We start from the raw sequence: 13552 nt of genomic DNA on the forward strand, positions 1-13552 counted from the left end.
AGAGAGTGAGAGAGAGAGAGAGAGAGAGAGAGAGAGAGGGAAAAATAGTGAAAAAAAAAGAGAAAAATGAACGTGATCGATTCGGTAGAGGTGCACGCGGCTTTCTCGTGTAATCGGGCAACGACGACGACGACGACAACAGTGTCTGCTAGTATAAATCGGTGATTGATATTCTTTCTTCACCGATTTTTATCCTCTCGTATACAGCTACAGTTATTGTCATAAAAACCGTTCGTTATTTACACCATAGAACGATACACATCGATTGCGTTTTTTTTTTTTTTTTCGTTTTTTGATCAATCACACACACGTGAACGACAACACCTATTGTTAAAGAGTAGTCTTGAAGATTGTGCGTGCACTTTTACAACACGATAGGTAAAGAATCGTCGACGACGAGAAGGATTTTCACGGATCGAATGATAATTAGAACATATCGCGGTTTCGTTTATTTCGTCGTTTCTCAGATGTCGACGACTTGTTAGAACAACGTATACGAACGAAAACGAAGGTGTTAACGAACCGTTCTATACTTTAAGATCGTCTTTCTCTCGAGATATATAATCTTTTCTTTCTTATCTTATCCTCTCTTCAATTTTTTTTCGTTTCTCATATCCCTACGGCGAACGATCATTTGTACTCTGTGCGTACACATTCCGAAAAAACGGTGAACCGTCGTTTAGACGCTACCGATCGTCATCACTATCGCTACGAAAGCGAACATTAATTCTACGCAGTTTAATCGGGAATGTTGTCGCAACGATGTGACGCTATTCTGTACGTTCAGTTGAGTCGGTGCAAAATGCGCTGGCGCAGGTGCCGGCGCCGGATATGATGAAACTTTCGATTTTTTCACGCTGACGTCCGTCAAAGCGTTCGAACTGTTCCTCCTGAGAACAGACGTCGCATGCCCTGTATTTCCGCCATTCTTCACCGATGAACCACCGTCCCATTCGAACACGTGATGCTTCCCTTTTCTGTCCATTTGCTTCTTCGTCCCGTGTTTGTCGATGAATTCCGTGTTGTGCCGGCTAGGCGTCGAGGTTGTCCTCGTTAAATGCAACTCTGCAAGCATTTCATCGAAAAGAATCTTGGAGGGAAATTTCGTTTATCACAGTCGATCCTCTTTGTAACACGGTGGAAAAAAAATTGCGAACGTTCCTCGTTTAACGCGATATTCTTTTAACCCAACTCGAGGCCAGTGATTTTTCGAAAATCGGTTCTCAGGAGCGAAATTTTTTTTTTTCTTTAATTAACATTGTAGATCATTTTTCGTGCAAGTCAGGCAATGACACACTCGCTTTGTGGTCCTAGCTTGAAACTAAGCTAAAACCTAGCTAGGTTTTAATATCTACAGAGCTTTAATTTTTATTTTCTTTAAAAACGATCTTATTTTCTTGATTGGTGCTTCGATAGTAACGTAATATGAACCCACGGTCGTTACACACACGGTGTGTCATTGGTCTTTTCGCCTAGGGATGGTATTACACACCTATGTGATCGGCCTCGAATGGGTTAAGGGATCTTCCTACTCCAACGGGTTGAAAAAATTGATTTCTTTTTTTCTGCATTTTCTTGTAGTTTAACATCTCGAAAATGTGTGCAGGCAGTTTTAAAGTTTAATTCTGTAAATTGGCAGAGGTATATGCCTTGGAAGGAAGTGGTTTTATATAGCCTTAAACTGTAGTTAAAACTTTAAACGCGTTTTTCTCGAAGCGGAATTTTTGAAAGTGGCTGATATGATTACTAAGAAACCAGAAGTCCGAGCCACTGGAAATTTGTCAGGTATATTCGGTAGATGTTGCTTCATCGTTCCAACTAGAATTGTGGAAATATTTTCAAAATTCAGTCTTTATCGCACAAACCTCGGTTTTTAAAAAAATATTCATACGATTTCGATATGCGAGGGTTGAAGTCATAGTGGTGTAAGTGACATTTCCGAAAATTTGAACTTAAGTGCTGAAATGCAACCTACACATGCGAAACTGTTAAAAAGACAAGTGAAGTATGTTATAATTTGGACACAAGCTATCTGGTAACATTGAATACTCTACAGTGCCAAATTCGATACCGTGTAATTTGCTTGATCACTTCTAAATAACATTCTCTGTATTTCAGAATAAGGAAATTCTGACTTACACAACTACGACTTTAACCCTCTCACATAACACGGAACAAATCCCCCTGGTTTACATTCGTTCTAAGTTTCTCTGCACCACACTCCTAGAACACGATTTCGATATAACACGAAACACATTCCCCTAATTTCTCTTAGTTCGTGGTTTCGCTTAGCACCGCCTTCCGTACAACAAGTAACGAATTAACCGTGTTACAAGAGGATCGACTCTCCGAAACATAAAAAATAACACAGGAGTGAAAGATATGAAAGTGAAAAAAAGTAGCCTCTCTGTTACAATCGAAACTAAGAGCGGAACGAATTAACCGTGTTACAAGAGGATCGACTCTCCCGAACGTAATAAATAACACAGGTGTGACAAATATGAAAATGATAAAAATAAAGTGGTCTCTCTATTATCGTCGGAACTAACAGCGGGAAGATTCGAAGATTCGAAGATCTAAATGTTCCAACTGATATCTCGTTGTTATATACGAGAGACACATAGTATATCAGCAAATATAATTGCTTTCCACGGTAGTGAATCGTTGGGTCGAAACCGCGCGAGTGATCCGAAGCGTGAACAGCATCGTTCCTCCAACTACTGCTGTAATAGTTAGAGGATCGGAAGTCGAACGATCGTTACCTTGGAGTCTTATCGTTCCCTCCGCTTTGCCAAGTAGATTTTCCACGGAGCAGGTGTAATTGCCGAAGTCGTTCCTGTTCAATCGCCTGATGGTCAGGTTCAAATGATACGCGTAATCGTTCACTGGCAGCTCCGTTAGAACGTATTTCTGGTCCGATAATAATTTTATACCTGCAACTGTGCACCATTCGGCTCGTGGGACAAGGGAAAATATAACGTTCGCGTTACAATGACGATCAGAATCCTGTTACAACGGATGTGAAACGCGCGACATTGAGAAATAACAGGGTCGATTTGAAACAAGGTGCGAGGGTGGTGGTGTGTAAGGGGTTTGGGATGGATATTATAGTGCTCACCACCGTGCCTGTACCACGTATTCAGTGCTTTTGGCCAGGACTCGACGTAGCAACGAAGAACGACGTCGCTGTTAGCAGGTGCCGCTACTAATTGGTCCGAGACTGTAATCAGCGGTTTAACTGCACCAGAGAGAAAACTATAATTAATCATTGGAAGTTTCTTCACGGATACGGAGTCGGAGAGGAGCGGAGAGACGGAGAGAGGGAAACTGATGACTTAAACGCGACGAGGAGAGGAAACATAGGGATGGATAAGTCCATCGCTACTCACTTACATTGAACGTTCACGTAATATCTTTTGCTGACCGTGGGCGGCACACCGTTCGAAGCGATGCAAAGGTAAGAGCCCATCTCTTGACGTTTAATCGACTTCAAATGTAGCTGTTCCCCTTCGTACGACTCTACTGCATGGAAACATTTTCAACTGGTCACTTTTAACATCCACCCGTTAACCCTTTAACACGTTCCATCTGCGGTACCTTCGTTCTCTCTGCGGCTCATTTTTCATCCAACCTTCGTCATTCTTTCAGTATTTTCACGGTAAAGGGGAGTAATCGTGCCTTCGCAGGGTGAAATAAGAAAATTTGGCGAAGAGACCGAGAAATTTGTCTCGTATCGATAAATAAGGAAGTTTTGGAAAAAAGCTGCCGCAGTGAACGTGTTAATTGGGAATTGTGTTGATAATCACAATTGTCTACTTTATCGTCCAATTTTAGTAATTTTCTGATAACGTGATTATAAAATTGAAGCAAGCACGGATAAGAAATTTGCCAAATAACAACGATTTGGCGGGACATTCAAATCATTTGCCGGGGAAATAAAATATTTTAACCCTTTGCGGACAGAGGACTACGCGCCATGTCGAAATAATGATTACTTGTACAATACACAATTAGGTCACTACTTCGATCTTTTTTATAAAACTAAATCATCCGAAAATCACATTTCCCTCGAATATGTGTACACGAGTTCACGCTCGCGCCAACTATTTTTATTACTTAAAAAAATGTGAGCTTATTGGTTGCGCTAATATTGTTTTGCGAACGCATATATTAGTCTATCGTCCTCGAAGGGTTAAGCGAGAAAATGTGCAAATTGATACCCAGTTATTGACATAAGTGTTAACTCGTCATAGTGAAATGTTTCTTGAGCGAGCAAGACTAGTTAACACATTGGCGTCGGGGCGTTTTGGAGCCGCGTTTGACATAAGTACGGGATGATTTTGCGTCTTTTCTTTGGATCACGTTACATTGGAAAAAACTACTCCAACTCTTTAATTAATTAATATTTCTCCTGAGTCATATACAGTTTTTTTGCATTCATGAAACATCTGTCGTGGCGTATTTTTTTAATTAACCCTTTCGCGACGGCGGAACTAGGAATCAGAACGCCACGGTGCCGTTAGTGCACACCATGAGTCTCGCGTTTTTCGAGCTCCCAGTGTGTCCGTGTAAAGTCTTAGAGGATGTCGTTGGAACAGCAGGGGACTTAAGGATGTATTGAATAAAGGGAATGTTGTTGAGGCCTTGTTCTGTATTTTAAAATAAATCCAGTAAGAAATCTTCACTTTGAGTTGTTGAATTGATGCGATTAGTGGATGCCGGATATAACCGGCGCTAGCCAGTGTGAAGCATTTAGTGGATGCCGGATATAACCGGCGTTAGCCAGTGTGAAGCATTTAGTGGATGCCGGATATAACCGACGTCAGACGCGAAAGGGTTAAACTTGAATGACTCATACATGCGTCATCCGACGCTAATGCGTTAAAATATAACAAAAAATGTCACAAATCATTCGACACTGAGCGCACAAAATGCGCTTCCGACAAGTTAGCTCCTCGGTTAAAACCTTAAGACTGTAAGCTCTGCGAGTTTTATCAGAGAGAGACTCGTCTTGCGAACACTGCATCGATATTACTTTACATCTATGTTTGTACATGGTAATTTCCATTCAGTTTCACTACGATTCTAAAGTAACTCGTAGACATCATATCGACATTTCTATTTCACCCTACTGCATTCACGTTTAACCGGTAATTCAACCGAATCTCGAACCTATCGAGCGTTTCTTGCGGCTATTATATTGATATTTTTATCGTGTGTTACCGCTTTCACTTGGTCTGGTAATTCTACTTTATTCCGACGATATTAAAGTTCCTCGTAGCCATTGTATCGATACTTTTATTCCACGTTACCACTTTCGTTCAATCCTTGCGGTAATTCCATCGCTATTTTCCCGCCAATTTCGAACTTCCACGATATTTCGCTTTGTTTCATAGCTTCCGTACGGAACCTACGTACTTTGGACATTTTCAAAAATTTCTACCCACTTCAGGATACACGTACTCCGAAGCCCGACCTAACCTAATCTAACCAGAATCGTTTAATCGTATTCCAGTATTTAATATTCCTCGTTTTCATTACGTCTCTAGACGAACGTAACCGTACAGTGAACGACGTGGACTGGATTAGCTCGTTAAGGGGGCCGAAACAGCGGGAGAGATACTTTTTTCCCTCCCCCGTGATACGTTTTCGGGGTGGAAGATCGTGGAATCGCAACGGGCGCACGATATAGATTCCGAGTGGTAGACACTTTCGTGGCGCAGTGTACACAGTGAATATTGCAATCGGGTACGCGAATCGATGGGGTCGGCGAAGAGGAAATATATGTAAAGTCAACATCCATCACTCACTGTTAGAAAGGCTAATCGGCTAGCTGATTTTCTACGGAACGCGATGGACCCGACGCGTTGATACCTTCAACGAACGCCTCGTTGCACGCTCGTAGCTGCATGAAATGCTTCGATGAATTTGTGTCTGTGAATTTCTTTCTTAAATTTTACGGAAGTCACCCTTTTCGTTTTTCTTCCATGTAAGAAATCTTTTCAACCCTTTGAACTGCAAATTTGTTTGTTTTAAGTTTTCTTTTCAATAACTGCCTGTTGTTAGGTTGTCCGGAAATAAATTGCGGTTTCTGTACGTGAGATTTAAAGACGCGTAGTTTTGCTTAGAATGAATTTATTTAAACGAAATAATTTCCATTAGATTCTATACACTTTTTCCAACGTTTGCGTTATCGCGTAGGAGTATTGGTCCCTTACGATTTACCAAACTTGCTTGCTTAACAAATAACTTTTTATGCATTATAATCATCAGTTGTGCTTTCACCGAATACATGATCGATATTGCGGCCAGTTTCCGCGGCTTTACGTCCTAATTTAAATTCATATAAAAATATGCTACGAATTTGCTTCTTGTCCATTGTTACGTTTTTAAGTTATACTCGGAACAAACGACGGTAAAAAGCAAAAGTGTATCGCTTATACGATAGAGCGACAACTACGCGTTCAAATGGTATATTACTTGATAAACATAAATTTAAAATATATAGTATAGAAAAGCCCTAAATATGACTTAACAGAAAAGCGCAATTTGTTACCGGACAACCTAATATTTGAAGAATTTTATTTGAAATGCACTTCGAAAGACATTTCGTTGATAGGAAGCAATTTAAACAATTTTTTTTACTAATTATATTGAAAACAGCATTAAGGGTCGTGTATATGTGCACCGATTGCTCGTCCAAGTAAAAAACATATTGCAACATATAGTACATATTTAAAGTGGCAATTTAAAAATTACTTCGTTCGTACCTGTGAATAAAACTGATGTCGAGTCACACTCGACGAAGGAGACCAAAGGGTTAACCCTTTGTGATCGAGTGGCGACTGAGAAGCGACATTAAATAATCGTCACTTGGTAAATAATTAATCAAGTCAGAGAGCAGATCTATGGGACCTCTATAAATTTGTTTATTATAGTGAAATAGAGAATACGTTGAATATTTAAGTAAAATAGTATAGTTTATTTCTGCGTTAATTTGAAAAAATTTCAAACATCCGATTTTCAAACTTTTCTATAGCAAAATGACCTCCGAGTGCAAAGGGTTAATCTGCAGGCTACAGGGATTGGTGAAATTAGACGAAAAACCATCCAAGTGAAAGTATGTTAGAATATTTATGAAAATTCGTTTCTTTCACCCGGGGGAATATTAAATTTTCGCAATTTTTGTCGTTTCGAAATATTCCAAACGTGCGTGTGATTGCGAAGGTGGCCTAACTCGAATATTTTTCGCTTCGAGGTATTTTGCACCTTCTCCTCTACGTATATTAAAAAATATTTCGCAAAGTACTTCCTCTTCTAATATGAATATTTTCTGTGAAAAGATTGCTGCTGTAGAAAAACAACGATAAATTCGGTTTTTCTAGAGTTTTCACTTAGGCCAGTTTCGTAGACGCTAACTATTACATCGTCCCATAAGTTCGTGCCGAAAGTGAAAAATATTTGACCCAAAAATCCAAGGAAATTCTATACTGACGACATAATAGCCTTATCACAAAAAAAAAGGCGTTTACTTTTTTTTTATCTAATTTAAAAATTCGTTGCAAATATTGATCTGAATTATAAAATTCGACACGAACTTATGGGATGACGGAATTATTTTCAATTTTTAATTTCAAAAGTGAAAAGTACGAATGACAACAGAAATCATTTAATCGTTAGCTGAAAGGTGAAATAACGAGCAGCACTTGAACACTGTCCAGTGTAAAATCTCTCGAATAAAGTGTAGTACGATTACAATAACTCTAAGAAACTATCAGCGATCATAATTTTGCCAAATGTTACCTCGTTGCACACCGTTCTCCGTCCAGAGTGTAATATTTTTTCGGTCCTCTCGCCGCCAGGTGACCACTGGCTTCGGCGTCCCCGTGGCGACACACCGTAATCGCAGATTACTGTTCTCTTTAACTGCTAGGAGGTCGGCTGAGTCGTTCGAATTCATGATATCGGGCGGTATCACTACCTTCATGTGACCCGTCTGCGGAAAGATCGTTACAGGATAGGATATAGCGCCATTTGTCTGCCAGTGGAAAAGATCCTCTGACCCCAGGTTGTCCAGGCCGTATTCTCTACTCTCGAACATTTAAATCAAGCTTAACCTCCCCGGATTCAAAACCTCAACAGACGCGCGAACTGCTCCACCGAGAGAGAGAGAGTGAGAAAGAGAGAGGGGGAGGAGGTAGGGAGAGAGTTGTCTCTAATCTAGCTTTGCTATCGAAAAAACATATATAGAACAAGGGTTACCAATCATGTACGATAACAGGGATAGGTTCAATACAGCGAATCGAGTAACTCGCCATTATTTTTTTTTTTAGTATTTTTTTTCTCTCTTTTTATCATTCATGTGCTTTCACTCGCGCTTTCACGCGAAATTTCCAATTCAATTTTGTCGATGTTATCACCAGCCGTCCCTTCGATAGCAATATTTTCGACATGTCAACCGTGTTGCGCCAAATCGACGGTAATGCAGCTACGTTATCTATTACCTCGACTCCATCGTGTATGTAGGATACTGTTGAAACGTTTAAAAAAAAGCCCCAAAAATGGTGATCATTAAAATTCTATCGTTATACGTGGCCCGGGAAACATTTGTGGAAGGAGAACGCGCGTTTGATAACTGCATACAGGGTGTCGCGTTAGTTAGGTTTGTATTAAATGTTTCCGCTGTTTCGAGTTATAGTTAGCGAAACTATTTACAAAGATCGCGTGGTTTTGAGAGGGACGGCAATGATAAGCAGCATGTGATTTGCTGCATCTTTTCTGTATTCTCTATATTTTATAAATCATATCGAATTTAATTATAAAAAGAATAGAGAAATTCCGTTGAGAAGGTAATTCTTTTAAAGTGACCATTGTGTCACTTTCAAACCGTGCAAATTTTGCAAACAACAAATAAAAAAATATAAACATTCTGTTAGGAAAAAAACATTTCCAAAGAGTTTGACTATTATGTCACTCTTCGAAACCATGTAACTTTTGCAAAACAACATATTCTCCTGTTGCTCAAAATAGCGGAGATGTGTCAGGTGGATAGAGCTAGTAGAGACACATGTACGCGCCAGAGTCGTTCGGCTGGACGTTGGTCACGTGCAGTCTCCACGTGTCGTGTCCGTTGTGTGTGACAGACAACCGTGGATTTTGAGCAACCATGTGCGTATGAATAGCCAGGATAGCTTTGGAGTCGGACTTCATCCAGGCGACCTGCATAATACAATCACCGGCCGTGAACGTTCTAGCAGTTTCAGCAACCGATTATAAACCGCGTCTCTCCTCGTGCCCGCATTACTTACAGCACCCACTCGGCCCTTATAGTACCGCCATTTTAGAATTAGTTTATTATGGATGATACTTCTTGTTCTCTCTCTCTCTCTCTCTCGTTCTGTCAAGTTAGAATGACTAAGAACGACGTGTACATATATGTATATATACACATATATATATATATATACACAATTCAAGTCCGTAATACATTTCTCCGCGGTCTGAGGGTAGAGGGTGCAATAAGAATAATGCGTTTCCCGCTTGAATGTACCAAGACTGATCGCTCAGGTTGTAGATGTTGCCGCTTTAGTGTCTATTGAACGTTGCTAGTGGCTTGGTTACTTTCTTGATTAAACAGTTAAACCGTCTCCCCCTTTAGAATAGTCTCGATCAAGGCATCCTTCTTATTACGCCTCTCCTCTTTGCCCGATCCCTCAGACCGTGTAATCCTAACGAGGTATGAATAGTAAATTTCAAAAGAAACGTTAATTTCGATGAATTCTTCTGGTTTGCATTTCTTTTTTTCTTCTTTTTTCTTTTCGAAAGCAGCGAAATACAAATTGGACGGTACACTTCGGACTATAACTCTTCTGTGCCACCACGGTTTCGTTGTGACCATACACGGAGGAAATAGAGAGATTTGCTTTTCGCGGGTTGTACGTTCAGATAAAACTGAAATTATTTACACACACGCGAATTACATATTTTACGCGTCCGTACATAGACGCTCGGGGGAGGTACAAGTTTCCTCTCCCAGCGCGAACGTAAACGCTCTCTCCGATTTCCCGTTCCCTTCTGTATTCATGAATTCCAACATAAATGCGCCCGTTAAGACTCGGAACGTAAATATTATACTGTAATAAAAGAAAGGAACCGGGGAGAAAAAAAGGCTCATATTACCCGGTATAATTTAACTCTTATTCCCGCCATTTGTTGCTCCGTATGAAACGAACAACGCCGAAAATACACACGCGCGAACATCTTTGCGATTATTTGTATGCGAGCAGTAAAAAGCACGCAAAAAAGAAAATAAAAGAAACACCGCGACGTGCAAAACAACGCTAGAATTTCATCGGATACAAGAGGAATTTGAACAACACGAAACTGTTCTACGATGAAAAATATGCGTTCGATCGACGTTGTTACGAACAAAATTTCCCATCGTTCGTGGACTAGCATCGATCGGGTGATCATGCTCGTTATGTAAATCGGAAAATTCATTTGTAACCCGCTCCCTAGGTCGAAACGTAATTATTTACTTGAGGATACCGGCGCAAGTGAATGAACACTGTTATTGGATTCCCTGGATTCAAATTCCAATCGGTGTTCGTACTTCCCGTTTAGTCCCCGTTTGTACGAACATACTTCCTGCGTGCTCGATCTGTCGTATTTCAAACGACGATTCCATTGAACGGAGTGAAAGGGCTTTTAAAATCGACGGAACAAAAGCGGCGTTTTGATCCAACGGCAATGGAATTTAAGGTGTGCATAAATAATGCTGATGGACTGTTCGCCGTTCTGCCCGACAGAATAATTCTACCTGTTGGCGGGAAAAAAATTTTTTTGCGCAAACAATCAGTGCTAGAATTCCTCCGTGTGCTAACGCCTCCCTCTCATCTGTATATACATACACATACATATGTACATATACATGTATATGCGTGTGTGCGCGCGCGCGTGCGTTGGCCTCCGTGGCATCTGTTATATCTCTCTCGCGTTTCAGAATTACATTGAATCGACACGTTTTACGTGTTCGAAAACGAACGCGCGGCAGATCGATGCCGCGGCCGTTTAAAGTAATTACTGTCGACGGAATCGTTTCACGGCTGAATTTCGGAAAAATCTTGATCTCGAGCGGGCGGGAAATACCGGTGAAATGACGCGGAACGTAATGGAGCCTTGACGAGGGAGGAAAGGAAGGAGAGAAGTACGAGAAGGGTGAAATTTTCTGTGAACCTTCGTAGACCATAGACGACACGGGAAATCGTTTATGATATAATTACTGTTTCATTGTTCACGAGAGTACGACGTAGGAAGAGTGGATTATATGTACTCTCCGAAGAAGAAATAAATTGCGAAGAAAGGAATGGAAAGGGAAAGGACATCGAATCCTCTTAGACTGGCAAAAATCAGGCCCATTCATGTTGTACGCTATATTAGCAGCTCTGATTTATGTCTCTTCTTTCGAGCTTCCTTTCTTTTCTACCAGATACTCACTCCCCGCTTCGACGTGTAACATTCCGTCTCCCCCTATGCTACCACTTTTTCCACTTCTTCTTCTTCTTCTTCCTCCTCCTCCTCCTCCTCCTCCTCTTTTTCTTCAAAGCACTAGGCAGGAGTGTCTGTGTCCTTGTTCGTTCTTTGAATCCGCCAGGACGAAATCCTCTGAACACGCGCCAAGAACGTTTCATCTCGCGATAGAAGCGATTGTCGATTCGAGCGCGCAATCAAACTTGGACTTCTTCTCGAAAGTGAATTACTCGGCCCGGGTCTGTCCCGCAAGGGTTTTCTGGACCGGGTGGAACTGGGTGTGGACCGATGAAAGTGCAAACCCGCGTTACTTTCTATCATAATCGACACCGTACGACTGTTCTCAATTTTCCTGTACAACCGTCGTTACACCCTCGTTTGTACGTCGCTGATCTACGTTGTACGATGGGACAGTTGTATGGCAAAAGGTTGGCGAACAACTCGATACGATTAACCACGATTTGTTCACACAAAGTTGCACACAAACGATAAGTGTTACAGTTTCGTTGAAAACACGATCCGTCCAAGTGACGGGTTCGCGACTATTTACGGAAATGCGATTTAGGCCGGTACTTACAATTTCGAGGCGTTGCCCTTAATCGACTAGCTAATTACACCGACACATGGTTGCAATTACCTTGTAAGAGTGAAGATGATTAACGACGCAGGTGAAGTAGACGTCACGACCTTGAGTGACCGTATGGTTCTCCAGGAGTGCTAGAAATTCCGGCTGGAACTCGGACTTCGGCATCGCTTGACCTAGGCCTCCGGTAGGTATAATTAACGATCGTGTAATTAATGATCCGGCAAATTTTACATCTATAAATTTTAGCTTCAGCTTTACATAGATTCGCCCGGAACAACGTTACGGAATCTCTGTGATGCGCGTATCAAGTATAGAAAGAAAGAAAAAAAGAAGAGAAAAGAGAAGGTATTAGACGGGTATTATCGTTTGAATCCGGTATTTTCATTGGACATTTGCGCCTCTCTTCCGTTCATCCGATCCGCTCGATATTGATTTCTTTAATCTTTTACATCTCTCTTAACGCGACCAGCTTAATCTAGCTCGTCATGCGTATCGCTCGTCTATAGATTCACGGGGCAGGCGTACGCGACAAAGTTATGGGGCAATAATTCTTTTTCCACCGGCTCTATTCAGATTTAGTTTTCTCTTCCTCGTTTGACATGCCGCTTTTTGTGTCGCGTGGCACGTGGACGTTCCGGGGAGTGAAAAAAGAACAAGAGAGAGAGAGAGAGAGAGAGAGACAAGAGGGGTGCCGTGGCGAGGCATTTATTAACCGTATCAATCGTGAGTGTCGCAACCTCTGACATCTTATTAAATAACAACCGTTCCGCGTGCGGTTCGAACGTGAGAGAAGGAGAAATAACGAGTTCGACGGGGGGTGATTATGCCTTTGTCGCACGTAACCGGACGATGAAACGCGGAGAAATTGGATATCAAACGAATATTTTAGGGGGGCGGGAAGTGAAAAGGTGAGGGCAGGGCAACGTTTAACCGTAAAGGTGTGCGCGCGTGCGTGTTCACGTTTTCTCTCTCTCTCTCTATCTCTCTATCTCGTTCTTTCTTTCTCTTTTTCCCTCTTGTAATTTCTACCACCGCGTTCACCTTGCGCGGGAATGCTTTTACCGGAAGCTCCGTAGACTTCCGATAGTGCTTTTAGGGGCATTTTATTTGATTCTTACCGAAAAGTGGAGCAAAGAAACGCGGCACGGAAGTAAAGGAGCACGCTGCGATGCTATTACGGATACAAGAGATTCGTTCGTATCATTTTGAAGGGATTAAAAAACTTGTAACTTTCGCGTCCGTATTCCGGCCAATTCAAACTTCTTCTCCCATCGCTGCCATTCACGGCAAGTGAAGAGTACCAGCCGGGTTCGCGGATTCTTAGGGGGAGGGATATCTCGTTTGATTCTTACCGAAACTGGAGTAGAGAAAGACGGTGAGGAAGAAGCACAGAACAATGTCCCGCGATGCCATTCCATAGAGTAGGCCATACGCCAT

At 41.5% G+C, this 13552-nt stretch overlaps 1 protein-coding gene across 1 annotated transcript; it reads right to left on the minus strand.

Moving 5' to 3' along the window:
- Positions 1 to 679: 679 nt before the first annotated feature.
- LOC108576003 (lachesin-like) lies at positions 680 to 13552 on the minus strand. The gene is given in 8 exon segments (XM_017938942.1): positions 680 to 1065; positions 2763 to 2933; positions 3119 to 3255; positions 3390 to 3522; positions 7804 to 8001; positions 9024 to 9219; positions 12167 to 12288; positions 13468 to 13552. Coding segments are annotated over 8 exon segments (1428 nt in total).

Source organism: Habropoda laboriosa, unplaced genomic scaffold (genome assembly GCF_001263275.1).
Source record: "Habropoda laboriosa isolate 0110345459 unplaced genomic scaffold, ASM126327v1 scaffold309, whole genome shotgun sequence".
NCBI classification, from domain to species: domain Eukaryota; kingdom Metazoa; phylum Arthropoda; class Insecta; order Hymenoptera; family Apidae; genus Habropoda; species Habropoda laboriosa.